This window comes from Pristiophorus japonicus, chromosome 13 (assembly GCF_044704955.1).
Source record: "Pristiophorus japonicus isolate sPriJap1 chromosome 13, sPriJap1.hap1, whole genome shotgun sequence".
Classification (NCBI taxonomy): Eukaryota; Metazoa; Chordata; class Chondrichthyes; family Pristiophoridae; genus Pristiophorus; species Pristiophorus japonicus.
Genome location: NC_091989.1, coordinates 80,924,881 through 80,949,254, shown reverse-complemented (window position 1 = coordinate 80,949,254; position 24,374 = coordinate 80,924,881). Strand labels below are relative to the sequence as shown.

At 48.1% G+C, this 24,374-nt stretch overlaps 1 protein-coding gene across 1 annotated transcript in view; it reads left to right on the top strand.

Annotated features, from left to right (window-relative positions):
- The window catches only part of LOC139278130 (dynein axonemal heavy chain 3-like), a 485,560-nt gene that overhangs the window by 175,183 nt on the left and 286,003 nt on the right, over positions 1–24,374 (top strand). The window contains exons 19-21 of the mRNA XM_070896786.1: positions 7,338–7,481; positions 8,815–8,979; positions 16,513–16,735. Of these exons, the coding sequence (XP_070752887.1) occupies positions 7,338–7,481; positions 8,815–8,979; positions 16,513–16,735 (532 nt within the window). The remainder of the gene's footprint in view (positions 1–7,337; positions 7,482–8,814; positions 8,980–16,512; positions 16,736–24,374) is intronic.

Genomic DNA, 24,374 nt, shown 5'->3' with positions numbered 1-24,374 from the left:
TCAGAATTTTATTTGTTTCTACGAGATCCCCTCTCATTCTTCTAAATTCCAGTGTATATAAGCCTAGTCGATCCAGTCTTTCTTCATATGTCAGTCCTGCCATCCCGGGAATCAGTCTGGTGAACCTTCGCTGCACTCCCTATAATCTATATGAATGACTTGGATGAAGGGACCAAGTGTAATGTAGCCAAATTTGCTGATGATACAAAGATAGATGGGAAAGCAAGTTGTGAGGAGGACACAAAGAATCTACAAAGGGATATAGGACTGGAAATTCCCCAGCCTGACGTTATTTGATAAATAACGCCATTTTAGTTAATAAATAAGAACACAAATTTCGCCATTTTTTTAAGGGGGTAAATTTGGCATTAAAAACAGCGTTGCACAACGATTCGCGGTAAAAACTGTGATCTCGACAATTTTAGCCCGAGGCCTATCAACACCAAAAATACAGACCCCTGGAGGGGAGAAAACACAAAAAAAATTGCAAAAAACAAAAAATCATCAATCACAAAACATTTACAAGACCGTCAACTAAGTAATCGCTGCAAAAGAATTAAAAAAATTAAAAACTTTAACTTACCTTTTTTGCAGGTCTTTCCACTTACTGACGTTTCTGAGGCTGCAACGCCTGCTTTTCTCGTGCGTTTTTTTACATCCGAGAATGGGTTCATCGAACGGTCAAACTTAGACCGTGCGGTTTTGTTCTGCGTTGCACATTGGCGATCCGCTTCTTGCCGGTATTTTGAAAACGCCACTTGTAGACTTTGGGGAATTTTGTGCACTTCATTTTAAGAACAAAAAAGCATTTTTAATGCAAAAAAAATCACGTTAAAACGTGCGTTAGCTCGGGAAATTCTTGCCCTATAGACAGGCTAAGTGAGTGGGCAGAAATTAAGCAGAAGGAGCATAAGAACCAAAGAACCTAAGAACATAAGAAATAGGAGCAGGAGTAGGCCATACGGCCCCTCGAGCCTGCTCTGCCATTCAACTCCACTTCCCTGCCTGCTCCCCATAACCCCTTATCCCCTTATCGTTTAAGAAACTGTCTATGTCTGTCTTAAATTTATTCAATGTCCCAGCTTCCACAGCTCTCTGAGGCTGCGAATTCCACAGATTTACAACCCTCACGGAAGAAATTTCTCCTCATCTCAGTTTTAAATTGGCGGCCCCTTATTCGAAGATCATGCCCTCTAGTTCTAGTCTCCTCCATCAGTGGAAACATCCTCTCTGCATTCACCTTGTCAAGCCCCCTCATAATCTTATACGTTTCGATAAGATCACCTCTCATTCTTCTGAATTCCAATGAGTAGAAGCCCAACCTACTCAACCTTTCCTCATAAGTCAATCCCCTCATCCCCGGAATCAATCTAGTGAACCTTCTATGAACAGCCTCCAAAGCAATTATATCCTTTCATAAATATGGAAACCAAAACTGCATGATGTATTCCAGGTGTGGCCTCACCAATCCCTTATATAGCTGTAGCAAGAGTTCCCTGCTTTTATACTCCATCCCCTTTGCAATAAAGGCCAAGATTCCATTGGCCTTCGTGATCACTTGCTGTACCTGCATACTAACCTTTCGTGTTTCATGCACAAGTACCCCCAGGTCCCACTGTACTGCGGCACTTTGCAATCTTTCTCCATTTAAATAATAACTTGCTCTTTGATTTTTTTCTGCCAAAGTGCAAGAGTATATGTGGGAAAGTGTGAGGTTGTCCACTTTGGTAGGAAGAATAGAAAAGCAAATCATTCTTTAAATGGGGAGAGATTACAAAGCGCTGCAGTACAGAGGAATCTGGGGGTCCTTGCACATGAAACACAAACGTTAGCATGCAGGTACAGTAAGTAATCAGGAAGGCAAATGGAATGTTGCAAGGGGGATGGAGTATAAAAGTAGGGAAGTTCTGCTGCAACTGTACAGGGCGTTGGTAAGGCCACACCTAGAGTACTGCGTATAGTTTTGGTCTCCTTATTTAAGGAAGGATATACTTGCATTGGAGGCAGTTCAGAGAAGGCTCACCAGGTTGATTCCTGAGATGAGGGTGTTGTCATATGAAGAAAGGTTGAGCAAGTTGGGCCTGTACTCATTGGAGTTTAAAAGAATGAGCGGTGATCTTATGAAACGTATAAGATTCTGAGGGGGCTTGACACGGTAGTTGCAGAGAGGATGGTTCCCCTCGTGGGGGAATCTAGAACTCGAGGGCACAGTTTCAGAATAATGGGTCGCCCATTCAAAACGGAGACGAGGAGGAATTTATTCTCTGAGGGTCGTGAATCTTTGGAATTCTCTACCCCAGAGAGCTGTGGAGGCTGGGTCATTGAATATATTTAAGGTGAAATAGACAGATTTTTGAATGATAAGCGAGTCAAGGGTTATGGGGAGTGGGCAGGGAAGTGGAGTTGAGCCCAAGATCAGATCAACCATGATCTTATTGAATGACGGAGCAGGCTTGAGGGGCCAAATGGCCTACTCCTGCTCCTATTTCTTATGTTCAAAAGATCGAGGAAATCGGCATTAGGCTGAATTTGTACTGTTGTTTCTGCGCATGTTTCCAGAAAATTCCAGGCCAGTATGAGGTGCAACACAGTAGCACAGTTAGGCCGCCCACTTACATCTTTTTTTCCCGTTCTCTGACCTGTTGCCGATTGGTTGAGAACCACTGAAACTCATCGCAGCTGTGAAAGGTAGTCATTATAGATCTGGTCATTCAACTCTTCACCCTCTGGGAATGGAGTCAGTGCCAGAATTTAGGGTGGGCTAACACTATATTTATAGAGAGAGAGAGAGACAGGGATAGAGACAGTGAAATTGACAGAGCTAGATAGAGATAGAGACAGCGACAGAGATAGAGACAGACAGACAGAGAGACAGACACATAGATAGAGAGAGAGACAGCGATAGAGATAGATACAGACAGACAGAAACACAGACACATAGATAGAGAGAGACAGATAGAGTGAGAGAGAGAAGTAGAGAGAGAGACAGAGAGAAAGACTTATAGAATCATAGAGTGATTACAGCACAGAAGGAGGCCATTCGACCCGTCGAGTTCGTGCCGGCTCTCTGCAAGAGCACCTCAACTAGTCCCACTCCTCTGTTTAAAAAAGGGGGCAGACAAAAGGCAGGTAACTATAGGCCGGTTAGCTTAACATCTGTAGTGGGGAAAATGCTTGAAACTATCATTAAGGTAGAAATAGCGGGACATCTAGATAGGAATAGTGCAATCAAGCAGACGCAGCATGGATTCATGAAGGGGAAATCATGTTTAACTAATTTACTGGAATTCTTTGAGGATGTAACGAGCATGGTGGATAGAGGTGTACCGATGGATGTGGTGTATTTAGATTTTCAAAAGGCATTCGATAAGGTGCCACACAAAAGGTTACTGCAGAAGATAGAGGTACGCGGAGTCAGAGGAAATGTATTAGCATGGATAGAGAATTGGCTGGCCAACAGAAAGCAGAGAGTCGGGATAAATGGGTCCTTTTCAGGTTGGAAATCGGTGGTTAGTGGTGTGCCACAGAGATCGGTGCTGGGACCACAACTGTTTACAATATACATAGATGACCTGGAAGAGGGGACAGAGTGTAGTGTAACAAAATTTGCAGATGACACAAAGATTAGTGGGAAAGCGGGTTGTGTAGAGGACACAGAGAGGCTGCAAAGAGATTTAGATAGGTTAAGCGAATGGGATAAGGTTTGGCAGATGGAATATAATGTCGGAAAATGTGAGGTCATCTACCTTGGGAAAGAAAACAAAAAAAGGGAATACTATTTGAATGGGGAGAAATTACAACATGCTGCTGTGCAGAGGGACCTGGGGGTCCTTGTGCATGAATCCCAAAAAGTTAGTTTGCAGGTGCAGCAGGTAATCAGGAAGGCGAATGGAATGTTGGCCTTCATTGCGAGAGGAATGGAGTACAAAAGCAGGGAGGTCCTTCTGCAACTATATAGGGTATTGGTGAGGCCGCACCTGGAGTACTGCATGCAGTTTTGGTCGCCTTACTTAAGGAAGGATATACTGGCTTTGGAGGGGATACAGAGACGATTCACTAGATTGATTCTGGAGATGAGGGGCTTACCTTATGATGATAGATTGAGTAGACTGGGTCTTTACTCGTTGGAGTTCAGAAGGATGAGGGGTGATCTTATAGAAACATTTAAAATAATGAAAGGGATAGACAAGATAGAGGCAGAGAGGTTGATTCCACTGGTCGGGGAGACTAGAACTAGGGGGCACAGCCTCAAAATACGGGGGAGCCAATTTAAAACCGAGTTGAGAAGGAATTTCTTCTCCCAGAGGATTGTGAATCTGTGGAATTCTCTGCCCAAGGAAGCAGTTGAGGCTAGCTCATTGAATGTATTCAAGTCACAGATAGATAGATTTTTAACTAATAAGGGAATTAAAGGTTACGGGGAGCGGGCGGGTAAGTGGAGCTGAATCCACGGCCAAATCAGCCATGATCTTGTTGAATGGCGGAGCAGGCTCGAGGGGCTAAATGGCCTACTCCTGTTCCTAATTCTTATGTTCTTATGTTCTTATGTTCTCCCGCCCTTTCCCCGTAGCCCTGCAATTTTTTTCCTTTTCGGTACTTATCTAATTCCCTTTTGAAAGCTGCGATTGAGTCTGGCTCCACCACCCTCTCAGGCCGAGCATTCCAGATCCTAACCACTCGCTGCGTAAAAAGGTTTTTCCTCATGTCGCCTTTGGTTGTTCTGCCAAACACCTTAAATCTGTGTCCTCTGATTCTCGACCTTTCTGCCAATGGGAACAGTTTCTCTCTGTCTGCTCTGTCCATATCCCTCATGATTTTGAACACCTCTATTAAATCTTGCATTTATATAGCATCTTTGACGACCATCAGATGTCCCAAAGTGCTTCACAACCAACAAAGTACTTTTGGAGTGTAGTCACTGATGTAATGTAGGAAACACAGCAGCCAATTTGCACACAGCAAGTTCCCACAAACACCAATGTGATAATGACCAGATAATCTGATTTAGTGATGTTTATTGAGGGATAAATATTGGCCATTTCAGCAGGGATAACTGCACTGCTTTCCTTTGAAATAGTGCCATGGGATCTTTTACGTCCACCTGAGAGAGCAGACAGGGCCTCGGTTTAATGTCTAATCTGTAAGACGGCACCTCCGACAGTGCAGCACTCCCTCAGCTCTGCACTGGAGTGTCAGCCTAGATTTTTGTGTTCAAGTCTCTGGAATGGGACTTGAACCCACAGCCTTCTGACTCAGAGGCTAGAGTGCTACCTACAGAGACAGCTGACAAACAGAGAGCAGGTAACTGGATGTGGGATACAAACAGGAATGCATTGAGGGGTTTCGATCATAAAGTGCAAGAGTGGAATTTGAGTGTTTGGACACTGCCAGCTGAAGCTGCTGTGGGTAGAAGCTCTGGGTGAAACTGTGAGCTTGTATTACATGAAAACAACAACAACAACTTGTATTTATATAGTGCCTTTAGCGTGGTAACATGTCCCAAGATGCTCCACAGGAGCATTATGAAACAACATTTAACACTGAGCCACATAAGGTGATATTAGGGCAGGTGACCAAAAGCTTGGTCAAAGAGGTATGTTTTAAGGAGCGTCTTAAAGGTGAAAAGAGAGGTAGAGGTTTAGAGAGGGGATTCCAGAGCCTGGGGCCGAGGCAACAGAAGGCACGGCCACCAATGGTTGAGTGATTACAATCAGGGATGGTCAAGAGGGCAGAATTAGAGGAGGGTGGGGCGGGGAGGTTGTGGGGCTGGAGGAGATTACAGAGATAGTGAGGGGCGAGGCCATGACCTCTAGTGTACGCAGGGTAGAATGTGGGAGGCCAGCCAGGAGTGTGTTGGAATAGTCAAGTCTAGAGGTAACAAAGGCATGGCTGAGCAGATTCAGCAGCAGATGAGCTGAGACGGGTGGAGACGGGAAATGTTACGGAGGTGGAAATAGGTGGTTTTAGTTATGCCGCAAATATATGGTCGGAAGCTCATTTCAGGGTCAAATATGATACTTAGGTTGCTAACAGTCTGGTTGAGCCTCAGACAGGTATTAGGGAGAGGGATGGAGTCAGTGGCTAGGGAACGGAACTTGTGGTGGGGACTGAAGATTAGAAAAGAGTTACAAATGGAAAAACACTTGTGCACAGGAGACACTGAATGTACTGACTTAAACTCACGGGCCATAATTTTCTCCAGGTGGGCAGGTTGGGGGTGTGGGGTGGGGTGGCCTCTGAGGCGGGTGGGACACTCAGGAGGCCGGGATCCCCGCAAGCCCTGCCGACTGGAATGGCATGGCCTGGTTTGCATGTGAGGCCTTGGATTCCTCGCCACAGACAGCCAGATTGAGAGATTGGCTGGCTGCGTGTGGGTAGGCCTCAGTGGTGCAGAGGGATCGAGGAGCCGGTCCGGGGGAGGGACCACACGGGAGGGGTCAGGAGTCGGCTGGCTCGGGGATCGCGGTGGGGCGGGTGGTGGGTCAGGGGTCGGCTGGCTCAGGGATCGGCGCGGGGATCGGAGATCGCGGAGAGCGGAGGGGGGGTGGTGGTGGTCAGGTCGGCTGGCTCGGGGACCACGGTGGTGGTGGGCGGGATTCAGGGATTAGGGTGGGAGGGGGGGCAGGGTTGAGGGATGGGCGCGGGGGTCGGAGATCGCTGTGGGGAGGTGGGGAGTCAGGGATCGGCGGGAGTGGGGTGGTCAGGGATTGGGGTGGGGGGGTGGTTGACAGGGGTGGGGTCGGGGCTGGCCACCGGTGGGTTGTGGCTGACCTATAGCATCATTGGTGGGGTTGGGGTGGGGGAGGTCTCATGATGGGGATCGGAGGCCAGGTGGTGGGGTCTCTGACAACGGGGGGGGTGGGTTAGTTAGGATGCAGGAGTTGGAACTGAGGCCATGTACCTCCTGGATGCAGCACCCTGTTTAATTGCTGAGTTTCACGAATTGTGTGAAACCCGGCCACATGCAGTTAAATTCACAATAGTGATCAAAGAGCCACCCAGCCTCAATATCATATTTAAATTTACCTATGGCCTCCTGGGAGCGGTTTGGCTGCCTCTCCTCCCCCGCCATTCCACCTCCGTTAAATCCGGAAGTGGGCGGGTTGGAGGCGGGATCAGGTCGGACATCCCATTTTTAACACTTTAACTGCCCCCATGCTCCAAACACAAAATTCCAGCCGGAGATTACTGGCCCCCATCTCCAGTGACATCACTTCCATTATGCAACCAAGTAACATAGAGCAAAGCATCAGCAAATCGCCAGTGCCATTTCTGTGGAAGTTGAGAACTGATTTTGCCGGAGGCCGAGTTTACTAACCGAATATTGTAACGTTCAGCTTTCCTCTCAGCACCACTACGATTATGGGATGCGAGCAGTCAAATCTGTCTTAACCGCTGCTGGTAACCTGAAAGTCAAGTACCCTGAAGAGAAGGAAGAGGTTATCGTCCTTCGCTCCATCACTGACGTCAACCTACCCAAGGTACACCCACTGCTCACTTCATCACCGTGTGTGTTTCTGTCAAATAACTGCCCCAGTGGAGACAGTCATAATAAATAAGGAATTATAAATAATAGTGTTGAGCATGTATCAGGAACACTGACCTTTCTTTTGCTGACACACCCAGCGGTTTTAATCAGTGCACAGACTGCTGTCTGCCAGCTATCTAACCCTGCAAGGCATAAGTCAGGAGTGTGATGGAACACTCTCCACTTGCCTGGATGAGTTCAGCTCCAACACTCAAGAAACTCAACATCATCCAGGACAAAGCAGCCCACTAGATTGGCACCCCATCCACCATCTTAAACATTCACTCCCTCCCCCACCGGCACACCGTGGCTGCAGTGTGTACCATCTACAAGATGCACTGCAGCAACTCGCCAAGGCTTCTTCGGCAGCAACTCCCAAACCCGCGACCTCTCCCACTTAGAAGGACAAGGGCAGCAGGCGCATGGGAGCACCACCATCTCCAAGTTCCCCTCCAAGTTACACACCATCCTGACTTGGAAATATATCATCATTCCTTCATCGTCGCTGGGTCAAAATCTTGGAACTCGCTCCCTAACAGCACTGTGGGAGCACCTTCACCACACGGACTGCAACAGTTCAAGAAGGTGGCTCACCACCACCTTCTCAAGGGGCAGTTGGGGATGGGTAATAAATGTTGGCTTGTCCAGCTGTGCCCACATCTTCAGTCTATCTAAAACAAATTGATTGCTAGCTGCCTGATTGTATTTCTCAGAAAAAAGAGCTTGCATTTCTATAGCGCCTTTCATGACTTCAGGATGTCCCAAAGCACTTTACAGCCAATGAAGTACCTTTGAAGTGTAGTCACTGTTATAATGTAGGAAACACAGCAGCCAATTTGTGCACAGCAAGCTCCCATAAACAGCAGTGAAATAAATGACCGGATAATCTGTTTCTAAGTGATGGAGGTTGAGAGATAAATATTGGCTGGGACAGTGGGGGAACTCCCCCTGCTCTTCTTTCAATAGTGCCATGGGACCTGAGAGAGCAGGCGGGGCCTCGGTTTAACATCTCACCTGAAAGACGACACCTCCGACAGTGCAGCACTCCCTCAGCACTGTACTGAGGCCTGTTGCTCAACATATCTGTGGAGTTACTGCAGATGAGCAGAAAGTGTGACGATACTAGTAATGAACATTTCTAATACAGAATAAACATCCTGTCGGAACAAGGCATTCTGCAATTGTAATTTCTGATTAATTTTAGAGGAAGATTTTACAAAATTTAATTGATTACTTCACTGTTCCAACCATGCTAATTTCTCATTTATTTTTATTTCCAATTTCAGTTCCTGTCTCACGACATCCCACTTTTTGACAGTATCATTTCTGATCTCTTCCCCGGGGTTGTCTTGCCAACTCGTCACCACGGTAACCTGGAGATCTCCATTAGAGAAATCATTCACGGACTTCATCTGCAGCCAACGCCCTGGTTCATTGAAAAAATCATTCAGGTAATGAGAGTGACCCTGTCCAATGTGCCGCCTCAAAGTGAGGAGAGAATAAACCCTGAGGTGCCTGAGGCTGGAGAAGACCCCAGTAATGGTCGGGCTCCGGTGGGGGGGTGGTGGTGGGGGTGATAGATGGGGGGGGCGGGGATTGGGCTAGTGGGGGAAATGAATCAGATCTCAGCTCTGGCAGGATTTGGACCACACCTTTAAATTCCAGTCCGGGCAGGGGCAAGGGTGGATGTCCCGCCAATCCCCCAGCATGTGATGAATCCCTCCCACGATTTCGCAGGAAATGTGGCCCTTTTACACAGAACTTGCGTCAGTTGAGACCCAGTGAGTCTCTTTTGAGGCCTTTAGAAGGCCCCAAATGTTTAATAGAGTATTATCATTGCACCCGGAGGGGATCCATCACCATCACCATCACCATCACCATCAGCAGGCCGGGGCCATTCAAGGGAGCAGCGTGTGGTGGCATGCTACTGCAGGGAGCAGCGCGTGCTGCTACAGGAGGGCGACGGCTGACTGCAGTGTGGGCAGGTACAGCAGGCGCGGCGAGGTCGGGGCGACGGAGTAGCAAGAGATTGTAGAGGGATGTGATTGGGGCCCAGGAGAGGCGTGAGTTCGAGGCCCAGAAGCGGCGAGGGCCCAGGGGTAGCACGGGCCAACCCACACTGCGATATGTGCACCCACTGGGTCTGTGCAGCAGAGCAGGTCTCCAGTCGTCTTGGGTAATCCTTGCCACTGGACCAAGACCGAGCTCTTGTTAAGCCCGTGTGGTGGCTGGTGTGCAACGGCCATCCCACGTTAAAAAAATCCACACACAGGCATCTTCCACCCTTCAGGATGTAGTTCGGGACCTGGAATATTAGGTCCTTCATTGAAACACCTGTGAACTCATCCTTTTTCGGCGTGGAAGCAAGTCATCCTCGTTTTGAGGGATGGCCTATGATGATGATAATTGGAGTGGTGCCAGTGGGAGCTGAAGAATTTGGAAGGGATGATTTCCTTTGGCCCCCTTGAGCCCCTGGGAGCCTGAAATCTCCAGCTTTGTGAGTGAGCGGGAAGGGGTTCTGCCCTGACAGATTTAACACTGGTGGGATGGTGACGATGGGAGTTTCCAGCCCTCTATTAGTAAAGCATAGTCTGCATTTAAGTCAGATTGTTTATGGTTTCACAAATTATACTGACAAAGCCTTGCTGATGTCGTAACTGCATGTATAAGGGAATAGGAAGAGCTGTTTGAAATATGATCTGCATGACATTATTGGGGTTATTTCTCTACTCACACAATGTCGGTCAGGGCTCTCGTATTTCCTGCTAATGAACAAAGTGTCAAGTTCAACGCCAGCTGTGAGCTGACACTGGTAAAGTAATCATGAACATGGGAGAGAAATTGGGCGCTACAACGCCATTTTTTTAGGTGCTACGCCGCCTCCTAACAGTCGAAAATGGCGTCCGAGATGCGTACGCACACGACCGATGGGAAATGCGCCAGATGCCATCTTGGTAAAGGGGTTTGCACGCTGGCAGCATGCAGAGCAAGCTGATCATGGCATCAATCAGTGCAACGCTGCTCTGTCACCAGTGCTGCCATGCTCCAGCCGATGCTATGTCTTAACCTTGAACTGTTAATTATGACGTTAAACAGCATGAAGGACCCTCCTGCCCCCCCCCCCCCCACCCCACCAGCTCTATTTAAAGGGATCATGAACTACTGACAGGTTTGTGCTGGATTATTTCTTCTGGCTGCTGGTGCAATTCCACACGTTTTTGAAGCTTTCCTCAAGTGCCAATAGTCTACCGAGAGTGGTCTGGCTGGTGCCGAGGTAGTCCTTTGATATTGTGTGCACCTCATGTCACCTCAGCTATTCTCCTGAATCGAAAGCGATTCTATTCCCTCAATCATGGCTGAACTTCTACATCAACTCTACTTTCCCACTCTGTCCCCAGATGCCTTGATTCCCTTAGTACCTGAAAATTTATCGATCTCAGTGTTGAACATATTCATCAACTGAGCATCCACTGCCCTGTGGGGCAGAGAATTCCAAAAATTCATAACCCCCTGAGTGAAGAAATTTCTCCTCATAAGACTTTAAATGGCCGACCCCTTATCCTGATACTGTGCCCCCTAGTTCTAGACTCTCCAGCCAGGAGAAGCAGCCTCTCAGCATCTACCCTGTCAATCGCCCTCAGAATCTAACATGTTTCAATGAGATCACCTCTCATTCTTCTAAATCCCAGAGAGTATAGGCCCTATCTACTCAATCTCTCCTCATTGCACGACACTCTCAACCCAGGAATCAATCTAATGAACCTTTGTTGTATCGCCCCTAAGGCAAACATATCCTTCCTTAGGTCTACGCACTGATCCTTGTGGCACTTCTCCAGTTACACCTTACCATCCTGAAAATTACCCATTTATTCCTACTCTCTGCTTTCTGTCCACTAACCAATCGTTTATCTATGGCTAATACATTTCCCTCAGTCCCATGGACCCTAATCTTGTGTAACAACCTCTTGTGTGGCACCTTATCGAATGCCTTCTGAAAATCCAAATATACTACATCCACTGGTTCCCCCTTATCGAACTTGTTAGTTATACCCTCAAAACACTCATACATTTGTCAAACACGATTTCTCTTTCATAAAACCGTGTTTACTCTGCCCAATCATATTCTGATTTTCAAGTGCCTCCTTACCACATCCTTCACAATGGATTCCAGCATTTTCCCTACTGCTGATGTCAGGCTAACTGGCCTGTAGTTCCCCGTTTTCTCTCTCCCTATTTTCTTGGATAGTGGGATTATATTTGCTACCTTCCAATCTACGGGGGCCGTTCTAGAATCTGGGAATTCTGGAAGATCAAAACCAATGCATCTGCAGCCACCTCTTTTAAAACCCTTGGATATAGGCCATCCGGTCCAGGGGATTTGTCGCTTTTGCTCCAACTAATATCTCCAGTACTTTTCTTTAAACTGATATTAGTCACAAGTGTGGAGAAATTAGCCTCCTTTGCACCTCCGGGGGTGGGGGGGGGGGTGATAACAACAACAACTTGTATTTATATAGCGCCTACAACATAGTGAAGCATCCCAAGACGCTTCACAGGAATATTATGTGATAAAAATGTTGACACCAAGCCGTATAAGTAGAAATTAGCGCAGGTGACCAAAAGCTTGGTCAAAGAGGTATGTTTTAAGTAGTGTCTTGAAGGAGGAAAGAGAGGTAGAGAGGCGGAGAGGTTTAGGGAGGGAGTTCCAGAGCTTGGGGCCCAGGCAAAGAAGGCACGGCCACCAATGGTTGAGCGATTATAATCAGGGATGCTCAGGAGGGCAGAATTAAAGGAGTGCAGACATCTCCGGGGGTTGTGGGGCTGGAGAAGATTACAGAGATAGGGAGGGGCGAGGCCATGGAGGGATTTGAAACTAAGGAAGAGAATTTTGAAATTGAGGAATTGCTTAACCGGAAGCCAATGTAGGTCAGCGAGCACAGGGCTCATGGGTGAGCAGGACTTCGTGCGAGTTAGGACACAGGCAGCCGAGTTTTGGATCACCTCAAGTTTACATAGAGTAGAATGTGGGAGGCCAACCAGGAGTGCGTTGGAATAGTCAAGTCTGGAGGTAACAAAGGCATGGATGAGGGTTTCAGGGGTGAAGACTGACAATGTTATGCAGGTGGAAATAGGCGGTCTTAGTTATGCTGCGAATATGTGGTTGAAAGCTAATTTCAGGGTGAAATATGACACCAAGGTTGCAAACAGTCTGGTTCAGCCTCAGACAGAGGTTGGGGAGAAGGATGGTGTCAGTGGCTAGGGAACAGGGTTCATGGCGGGGACCGAAAACAATGACTTTGGTCTTCCCAATATTCAATTGGAAAACATTTCTGCTCATCCAGAACTGGATGTCGGACAAGCAGTCTGACAATTTAGAGACCGTGGAGGGGTCGACAGAAGTGAGGTAGAGCTGGGTGTCATCAGCGTACATGTGGAAACTGACGCTGTGTTTCCGGATGATGTCGCCAAGGGGCAGCATGTAGATGAGAAATAGGAGGGGCCAAGGATAGATCCTTGGGAGACACCAGAGGTAATGGTGCAGGAGTGGGAAGAGAAGCTGTTGCAGGTGATTCTCTGGCTACGATTAAATAGATAAGAATGGAATCAGGCGAGTGCAGTCCCACCCAGCTGGACGCTACCAGCTCTGAGACTGGGCTCAGCGAGAGTACCGACGCCCGCGAACTTCCCTGGCAGGTTAGCGGCAGCAGTAAACCCTAGCGCCATGATCTCCTGCGCCCAGGATATGGTGACGCCATCCGGTGCGCAGCGCCCCGATACCGCCCTGGATGCGAACTTTGCTTCCGCCCCTGCAGCATCGCAGGGCGGCAATACCGACAGCCGCAGGAGGCATCGTAAGGTCGGCCGGCCGCTAGGGGAGTGGGAGTTAAAGGAGAAGGAGGTGAGGTAGGGGACATTTTTTATTGAGCCCACAAGTCAGTTTTTGTAACATGTTCTTGTGCGGGAACTGATCATCCCTGCGCTCTGTGAGAGTGCTGGGGACTGATCGACACGGACCATGTGCCATTGGCGAGCAGGGAATTCGATTTATTGCAGAGCCTGCAGCGATGGCCCTTCCCTTTAAAGGAGGGAAGGAGCCTCTGATCCCAGCAGCACTACACTGGGCATTGTGCAGCTTCTGCTGCTACCGCCCCTCCTGCCTGGCTTAGTGCTGCAAGGGAAGTGGTAGTGCTTGATTTAGCTTCCACCTCCCTCCTGGAGTGCTAAACCAGACATTCGCGTCCGCTAGACTTGGGTAGCAGTTTCCAGCCCGAAGTTCCTTCCTGTCTTTAGACCCTTGCTTCACCACAATTTCCGCTATGGTCTTTGCGTCTTCTACTGTGAAGACAAACACAAAATCTTTGTTTAATGCCTCTGCTATTTCCTTATTCCCCATTATAATTTCTCCTGTCTCTCCCTATAAGGGACCCACATTTACTTCCGCTAAGAGGAGAAGGAGGAGGAAGTGGAGGAACAGGAAGAGGAAGGAAGACTACAACATATTCAGCCCCTTTCTGCCCGGGCTCTACGTGATGAAATAATTAATAAGTGAACCTCAACCACACCTCCCCATTCACCGCAGTCCCACGATCCTTACCTTTTATCACTGACCATCGATCGGCAGCATCTCCCAAACCCGCGACCTCTCCCATCTAGAAGGACAAGGGCAGCAGGTGCATGGGAACACCACCACCTCCATGTTCCCCTCCAAGTCACACACCACCCTGACTTGGAAATATATCAGTCGTTCCTTCATTGTCGCTGGGTCAAAATCCTGGAACTCCCTCCCTAACAGCATTGTGGGAGCACCTTCACCACACGGACTGCAGCGGTTCAAGAAGGTGGCTCACCATCACCTTCTCATGGGGCAATTAGGGATGGGCAATAAATGCCGGCCTTGCCAGTGATGCCCACATCCCATGAATTAATAAAACAAAACACATTGTCCTCTTTCCAACACACAAATAAAACCCATCAGAATATGCACATTCCAATAAAATGTATAAATTGAATCATGACAGGATGCATACAAAAATAAACCAATCGCCCTTGTGCATTCCCTTAGTGCCTCTTCCTTGGGCTTTTGCCTCTCCCAGTGCCCCTAGTGGCTGCAGCATGTGTGGCGGAAGGCTGCTGACCTCCGGTTGTGGACATTGCAGAGGGCCTTGGAGGGCGACCTCGAGCAGCTCTGGGCCTAGAAGGTCCGGCTTCAGACTGCACCATTGCTGCATGGTCTACGGCAGTCTGGGCCGGCTGGGAGACAGGGAACAGCAAGGGCACAGGTGGAGTGGCAGGGCTGTCATCCTGAGAGAGGACAGCAGGTTCCTGCTCCATGGAGCCACTGCCCCTCCCCCGGGGCGGCGCCTCAGCAATCCTAGTATTCTATTGGAGGACAGATTGATGACTTGTGACGCCCTGGAAGCCCCTTTGAACACTGGTATCCAGACCCCCGGGGACAGCTGTTTATGCTGCAATGGAAGCAGTGACATTGGCCATCGGACGCTGCATCATGGTGGGTTCCACAGGTGGGCTGATGGAGATGACCACCCATTCCGTGTTGGAAAGGATGGGCTCCGAGCTCTGCACAAAGGCCTGTGCCAAGTTGGTGCTGGGCTCCTCCATGCCCCTTGACATTGATGCAGGTTTTCTGGCAGGCTTTCCAGTGCACCAAACATTTAGTTAGTTATCAACTTCACACATCAACTGGCCTGCAATTATTTCAATTGAGGTTTTAGTATTTCAACCTTTCTCCACAATATCCTGGTTGCTCTTTCTCTCTGCAGTGCAGTGTTACAGGAGATGTGTACACAGTGAATCAGTGTCCATCACAACAAGAGCAACAGGGCTAGGCCATTCGGCCCATCACTCATTCTCCACCATTTTCTGCGCTGTGGTAGCTCTTTACCTTTTTAATGCCGACCCCCCTTTCTCTATATCCTTTAATACTCCTATTCCCTTTTAGACAAGCCATGCAACACTTTATAGAGTTCGGACCCGTGGAACGGAACAACTCAAGACACGGAGTTCTCATTTCCCCTTTACGGGATAATCTTTTCTTTACCTAAAATCAACAAGAGATTACAAGCAAGCATCCAATAGTACTGGTGCACAATAATCCCGGATTACAAGTAAATATGCACAGATCTATTGCTTTTACTTTAAGCTCAAGAGATCATAAGCAAAACTCATGCGTACTAACATCAGTGAGTGGTCGGTTTGGCCATGACTAGATGTGGCTCATTTACTGGCAACTGACCAGGTTGCCCCAGACTGCAGCAGCCCCGAATGTCTTTTCGCAGCACTTTTTATACCCCAAAACTTGGTAACCTGCCCATTGCATCGTGTCCCAAACTATACTAGTCATGGCGGTAGTTGTTTTCTTAATTTCTCCTTATCAACAGGCAGTTAAGCATCGGTGGCTTCAAAGCTGATCATTGTCTGCAGCTGTTCCTGTTTTTCTCATGATAGCTCAACAGTTTGTTCCTGCCCAAGGTCGGTTGCTCCCTTATCTGTAAAACAGTTTGCTGGTTCAGCAGTTTTACAAAGTTCTCACAGCAACCAGTCGCTTGGCCTCCTGAAGCATGCTGGCTCATTAAATTTGGTCAACTTTTAAGTTTGGTTAAGTTACAACAAATTTATACAATGAAAAATGGTTCCCCAAAGTCGACAGAACATGGGGTAATTTAATAGAAATGTTTCGAGTGATTGATGGGTCTAAAACAAGGGGACAGAAATACAAGATGAAATGTAAATGATTTACAACAGAGAATAGGACAAACCATTTTACACAGCGGATGTGAGGGTGTGGAATGCATGACCAGAGTTAGTGTTTGAAGCAGAGACCATGGGGAGTGAAAATCACTCATTATCCCGGGACAGTATGAGTGCTGTAGTAACTTGTTTCCCTTGTTGCAATTTCTTCATCAAACAATGTTCCTTCTTCAGGATGAATGAAAATGAACATGTGGAAGTGTTTTTGTCCCCAGATTTATGAGATGATGCTGGTGAGGCATGGCTTCATGGTGGTCGGAAGTCCCCTGGGGGGTAAGACAAGTGCTGTGAAGGTGCTGGCTGGGGCCTTGGAGTTGTTGGAAGTGAAAGGCCTGATGGAGGAGCACCGAGTGCAGTACATCATCATCAACCCAAAGGCCATCACCATGAGCCAGCTGTATGGCAGCTTTGATCCGGCCTCGCATGAGTGGAGCGATGGTGAGTACACACCAGGTGATGCACCATCACTGTGGGGCAGACGGGAACCAGCTCTGCTCCAACCAGCAGCACGGGAATCACACAAACAAGTCCTTCTGAAACAAATCTCAGCGATTTTCTGTGTGCATAATTCAGTTATCAAAAGCAATTCACTTTGCACACATTGTGCACTCCTGAGAATGTAGATTCCTGTCGACAGATGTTAAAATGTTAGGCTTAACTTTTCTTGGACTGTACAACATGGCTATTAAATTTAAAGAAAATGGGGGTGAAATTGCCCCAGTTTATAGCCCCTAACGGGGTGCAATGCCGTTTTCGCCCAGGGGAAGGGGGCGCTACCACCTCGCTGGAAATTGTCCCCGAGGTTTGGGCGGGGGGGGCTGTCCTGGCAGTGACGCACCCGTCATTACTGCCCCAGGCTCGGGCACAACCGGCGATGGTGTCATCGGTGTGCGCGCCGACCCCTCACCGCCCCGCGCTGACCTCTCGTCGACACCTCACCGCCCCACACTGACCTCTCGTCGACCCCTCACCGCCCCACACTGACCTCTCGTCGACCCCTCAGTGCTCCGCGCTGACCTCTCGTCGACCCCTCAGTGCCCCGCGCTGACCTCTCATCGACCCCTCAGTGCCCTGCGCTGACCTCTCATCGACCCCTCACCGCCCCGCGCTGACCTCTCGTCGACCCCTCAGTGCCCCGCGCTGACCTCTCGTCGACCCCTCAGTGCCCCGCGCTGACCTCTCGTCGACCCCTCAGTACCCCGCGCTGACCTCTCGTCGACCCCTCAGTGCCCCGCGCTGACCTCTCGCCGACCCCTCAGTGCCCCGCGCTGACCTCTCGTCGATCCCTCACCGCCCCGCGCCGACCTCTTGCTGACCACTCACCGATCTCTCGCCGACCCCTCACCGCCCCGCGCTGACCTCTTGTCGACCCCTCACCGCCCCGCGCCGACCTCTCGCTGACCCCTCACCGACCCCTCACTGTCCCACGTCGACCCCTTACCGCCCCGCGCCAACCCCTCACCGCTCCGCGCTGACCTCTCGCCGACCCCTCAATGCCCCACCCCGACCTCTTGTCGACCCCTCACCGGCCCGCGCCGACCCCTCACCAACCCCTCACCACCCCGCGCCGACCTCTCGCTGACCTCTTGCCGACCCCTCACCGCTCCGTGACGACCCCGTGCTGACCCCTCACCAGGCCCTATATAATTGCAGCAAGATTTCCTGTTAGACTCAAACCCCCTTACAATAAAGGCTAATACAGCATCTGCTTCTTTAAGTACTTGCTGTACCTGCATGTTAACTTCCTGATGGTGCCCATGCATCATTATTGTGCTGTTACAGCCTTTCAGCAGTCTAAAATTTTATCATTTTATTCTCTCAGTGAGTCATCAGCATTCTCATGTGCCAACAGTGGCAGCAAGGGTCACATTACGAGGACAGGTTGCATAGACTGGGCTTTTATTCCCTTGAGTTTAGAAGCTCAAAGGGTTATCTATTTGAGGTGTTTAAGATGATTAAAGCATTTGATAAGGTAAATAAAGGAAATCTATTTCCTCTGGTAGGAGAGTCCAGAAAAAAGGGCCATAATTAGAGTTCATGGGGTGATGTCAGGAAGTACTTCTTCAAAAGAAAGAATTGCATTTCTATAGCACCTTTCACGGCCACCAGAGATCCCAAAGCGCTTTACAACCAATTAACTAATTTTAAAGTGTAGTCACTGTTGTAATGTGGGAAACGCAGCAGCCAATTTGCGCACAGCAAGCTCCCATAAACAGTAATGAGACAATGACCAGATAATGTGTTTTAATAATGTGGATTGAGGGATAAGTATTGGCCAGGTCACCAGGGATAACTCCTTTGCTCTTATTCAAAATATTGCAATGGGACATTTTACATCCACTTGAGAGAGCAGACAGGGCTTCGGTTTAATGTCTCATCTGAAAGACAGCACCTGCAACAGTGCAGGACTCCCTTAGCACTGCCCCGGAGTGTCAGCTTGGAATTTGTGCTCAGTTGCTGGAGTGGGACTTGAACCCACAACCTTCTGACTCAGAGGCGAGAGTGCTGCCCACTGAGCCACAGCTGACACAAAAAGAAATGGAAATGGGTTCTTCCTGTTCCATTGTTCAAAACCACCATGCTTAACCCTCACCCTAACCCCCTCGCCCTAACCTTAACCCTCGCCCTAACCCCCTCGCCCTAACCTTAACCCTCACCCTAACCTTAACCCTCACCCTAACCTTAACCCTCACCCTAACCTTAACCCTCACCCTAATCTTAACCCTCACCCTAACCTTAACCCTCGCCCTAACCCCCTTGCCCTAACCTTAACCCTCGCCCTAACCTTAACCCTCGCCCTAACCTTAACCCTCGCCCTAACCTTAACCCTCGCCCTAACCCCCTCACCCTAACCTTAACCATCGCCCTAACCCCCTCGCCCTAACCTTAACCATCGCCCTAACCTTAACCCTCGCCCTAACCTTAACCCTCGCCCCCAACCTTAACCCTAACCCTAACTCCCTCGCCCTAACTTTAACCATAACTCCTTCACCCTAACCCCCTCGCCATAACCCCCTCGCCCTAACCTTAACCCTAACCTACCCTGTCTATAAAGTGGATGCAGAACCTCTTCAATAATCTGCCCTTGCAGAGTTCCGTGTCTGAAGGGTTAACCGTCTTCTCATTGGATGAACAGCAATCTTGCATTTACAGTTGTAGACAGTGGAGGTGAATAATACTGGCAGGATGGAGCTGGATACTGTAATGTGTTTGTTCCATGGATTCTTTGCTTAAGAATTCATAGCAACACATTGCCATTAGGAACTAGTTGGTTTATTAGCAAAAGGTTTAACAATCACACTACACATTACCAGTTCATCCACCAGGCTCACAACCACCTGCCTCATCGTGGATCTCCCGAACCCAACTGGCTGAGGTTTTATTGAGTCTTGTAAACATCACGTGACTGGCTAAGCCACTCCCAACTCAACAGCTGTACAAACCTGTCAGCATCCTCACAGGTACATACATTACAGATATGTATTAAGCAGAGAAGCAATTGAAGGGTATAAGAGGTAGTGCAGAAGGTGATTTGTTTGAACTTGTGAGTGGCCAGAGAGACCATAATGACCTTCCCTGATCCGACACATTCCTTCGTTCCATTAGCACAAATGTTCAGCAAGTACAATCCATAAGCATTAACATAGAGAAGCGTGACTGCTCCAATGCACTCCTTGCTAGCTTCCACACCTCGCAAGATACAACCTGTTCCGAATGCTGGGCCCACATTCTCACCTATTGCCATCACCCCTGTATTTGCCGAGTTTCAGCCGAATCCCTGCGCCCTAGCACATTAATGTTCAAATACTTGCCCTTATCTTCAAAGCCACCCATAGCCTTCCCTGACATCACCTCCATGATCTCCTCCAGACATGCAGCCCCACGTCTTCAGCTCTAGTCTGTTCTTCATTTAGAAGAATGAGAGGTGATCTTATTGCAACATATGAGATTCTGAGGGGGCCCGACAGGGTAGATGCAGAGAGGATGTTTCCCCTCGTGGGGGAGACTAGAACTCGGGGGCACAAACTCAGAATAAGGGGTCACCCATTTAAAAAGGAGATGAGGAGGAATTTATTTTCTCAGAGAGTCGTGAATCTTTGGAATTCTCTGCCCCAGAGAGCTGTAGAGGCTTAGTCATTGAATATATTTAAGGTGGAGATAGACAGATTCTTGAACAATAGGGGAGTTGAGGGTTATGGGGAGCAGGCGGGGAAATGGAGTTGAGGCCAAGATCACCCCAACTATTTACAATCTATATTAATGACTTGGAAGAAGGGACTGAGTGTAACGTAGCCAAGTTTGCTGATGAAACAAAGATGGGAGGAAAAGCAATGTGTGAGGAGGACACAAACAATCTGATAAAGGATATAGATAGGTTAAGTGAGTGGGCAAAAATTGGGCAGATGGAGTATAATGTTGGAAAGTGTGAGATCATGTGCTTTGGCAGAAAAAAATCAAAGAGCAAGTTATTATTTAAATGGAGAAAGATTGCAAAGTTCTGCAGTACAGCGGGACCTGGGGGTACTTGTGCATGAAACACAAAAGGATAGTATGCAGGTACAACAAGTGATCAGGAAGGCCAATGGTATCTTGGCCTTTATTGCAAAGGGGATGGAGTATAAAAGCAGGGAAGTCTTGCTACAGCTATATAAGATTTTGGTGAGGCCACACCTGGAATACTGCGTGCAGTTTTGGTTTCCATATTTACGAAAGGATATATTTGCTTTGGAGGCAGTTCAGAGAACGTTCACTAAGTTGATTCCGGGCATGAGGGGGTTGACTTATAAGGAAAGGTTGAGTAGTTTGGGCCTCTACTCATTGGAATTCAGAAAAATGAGAGGTGATCTTATCGAAACGTATAAGATTATGAGGGGGCTTGATAAGGTGGATGCAGAGAGGATGTTTCCATTGATGGGATAGACTAGAACTAGAGGGCATGATCTTAGAATAAGGGGCCGCCCATTTAAAACAGAGATAAGGAGAAATTTCTTCTCTCTGAGGGTTGTAAATCAGAGAGCTGTGGCAGCTGGGACATTGAATAAATTTAAGACAGAAATAGAAAGTTACTTATACGATAAGGGGATAAGGGGTTATGGGGAGCGGGCGGGGAAGTGGAGCTGAGTCCATGATCAGATCAGCCATGATTTTATTGAATGACGGAGCAGGCTCGAGGGACCATATGGCCGACTCCTGCTTCTATTTTTTATGTTCTTATGTTCATTTCTGTCCCTCCACCAAACCGAGGCATAGAGAACAAAAGCAAGGAAGTTATGTTAAACTTCTATAAAGCACTGGTTAGGCCTCAGCTGGAGTATTGTGGCAATTCTGGCACCACACTTTGGGAAGGATGTCAAGGCCTTGGAGAGGGTGTAGAGGAGATTTGCAGGAATGGTTCCAGGGATGAGGGACTTCCGTTAAGTGGAGAGACTGGAGAAGCTGGGATTGTTCTCTTTAGAGCAGAGAAGATTAAGAGGAGGTTTATTAGAGGTATTCAAAATCATGAAGGCTTTTGATAGAATAAATAAGGAGAAACTGTTTTCAGTGGCAGGCGGGTCGGTAATCAGAGGACACACATTTAAGATAATTGACAAATGATCCAGGGACGAGGTGAGGAGAGGTTTTACGCAGCGAGTTGATATGATCTAGAATGCACTGCCTGAAAGGGTGGTGGAAGCAACAACAACAACAACATGTATTTATATAGCACCTTTAACGCAGTGAAATGTCCCAAGGCGCTTCACAGGAGTATTATAAGATTTTAAAAATTTTACATTGAGCCGCAGAAGTAGAAATTCATGTAGGCGATCAAAAGCTTGGTCAAAGAGGTAGGTTTTAAGGAGCGTCTTGAAAGAGGAAAGAGAGGCGGAGAGGTTTAGGGAGGGAGTTCCAGAGCTTGGGGCCCAGGCAACAGAAGGCACGGCCACCAATGGTTCAGTGATTATAATCAGTGATGCTCAGGAGGGCAGAATTAAAGAAGTGCAGACATCTCAGGGGGTTGTAGGGCTGGAGGAGATTACAGAGATAGGGAGGGGTGAGGCCATGGAGGGATTTGAAAATAAGAATGAGAATTTCGAAATCGAGGTGTTGCTTAACCGGAAGCCAATGTAGGTCAGCGAGCACAGGGGTAATGGGCGAGTGGGATGTGGTGCGAGTTAGGACACGGGCAGCCGAGATTTGGATCACCTCTAGTTTACATTAGGTAGAATGTGGGAGCCAGCCAGGAGAGTGATGGAATAGTCAAGTCTAGAAGTAACAAAGGCATGGATGAGCAGATTCAATAGTAACTTTTAAACGGGAAATGGAAAATATTTCAAGGGAAAATATTTCAAGGGAAAACATTTCCAAGGCTGTGGAGAAAGGGCAGGGGGGGGCAGTGGGACTATCTCTTTCAAAGGCCCAGCACAGGAACGATGGGCCATTGTATGATTCTGTGATTCATTCACCCGCTGTGCTCCTTCCCTCTGGAACACCCTCCTCTTGTCCTTTTGTCACGCTGCCTCCCTCCGCTTCTAATGACCCCTTGTTTCAACTGTGCTTCCAGGTCCCTTCCTCTACTGCTCAGTATCCACTTTATTCTCCCCTCTGCCCTGACATGTCTTCCGTGCATACAGAAACCCGCCTTACTGCTGTACGACACACAGAAATACCCCTAATTGGTCAATCACCATTCATAAGAATATCTAAAACTATCTTAATGGTCGTTTTAGCTGTGAATGAGAAAGTCCGGGCTAATAGCAGGGAGAGATCAATGGATTGTCCCTTCTCATAGCTCTTTGGGTATCAGTGTCATGGATTGTACCACCTCCCACAGCAAGACTTTGCAAATGAGGCTACTACCTGACTAAAACCAGAGGTTCCAGAACTCCAGAACTACTTCAGAGAGCTGCCATTAACTCCCTCATTCAGTTGAAGTCACACTCTGAAACAAACTTTACAATATTTCAGTCATACATGCAAACGACAGTGCCACAACCAAAACCACCAGGAAAAAGTACACTTACTCAAGTGTGGGTTTCGGTAGGATTTCTGCTCAATGACTCTGAAGAGGAGTTCAGCTCACCAGATAAACAGATCTGTCGCTAAGGTGTAATTAGACATTCACAACAAACACAAAACCCCGTTCTTTACACTAATGCAGCCTTTAATAATCTAAACAGCTTGAACAGAGTCTTTACTGCATTCATTAATAATGACACACCATAATTGAACATTCAGAATTCTGCGACTGGAAGATTCTATTTTCTTCTTTTTTAAAAATATATAAACCTTGGGGTAGAATTTCCATGTGGGTTTTCCCGATCTCCCACAGTTTATGCTGATTCTCCAGGGTTTACGGAGGATGATTGGGAGAACATCAACAGAAGTTCTACCCCCACTGAATTTAGGGCATTCATGTCGATCACAAAATGTTACTGCAGTGTCGAGGAGTACGGTTATTACCTCAACACTGTACAAAGTCATTGTAGCATTTGTTCTTATTACTTCCCGTTTGGTAAGTTTGATATCACTTCTGAAAGACGGCCCCTCTGACAGTGCAGCACTCCCTCAGTATTGCCCCTCCGACAGTACGGCACTCCCTCAGTACTGCCCCTCTTATAGTGCAGCACTTCCTCAGTACTGCCCCTCCGACAATACTGCCCCTCTGATAGTGTAGCACTCCCTCAGTATTGCCCCTCCAACAGTGCAGCACTTCCTCAGTACTGCCCCTCCGACAATACTGCCCCTCTGATAGTGTAGCACTCCCTCAGTATTGCCCCTCCAACAGTGCGGCGCTCCCTGAGTACTGCCCCTCTGACAGTGCGGCACTCCCTCAGTACTGGCCCCTTGACAGTGCGGCGCTCCCTCAGTACTGCCCCTGTGACAGTGCAGTGCTCCCTCAGTACTGCCTTTCTGACAGTGCAATGCTCCCTCAATACTGCACTGGGAGTGTCAGCCTGGAGTTTGTGCTAAAGTCCCCAGAGTGGGGTTTGAACCCATGACGTTCTGACTCAGAGGTGGATTCAGAAATAAAAGTAATGGGGAGAAGGAAGAGCAGCTAGAGAATTAAACAATAATTAGATTTATATTACTGCAACCA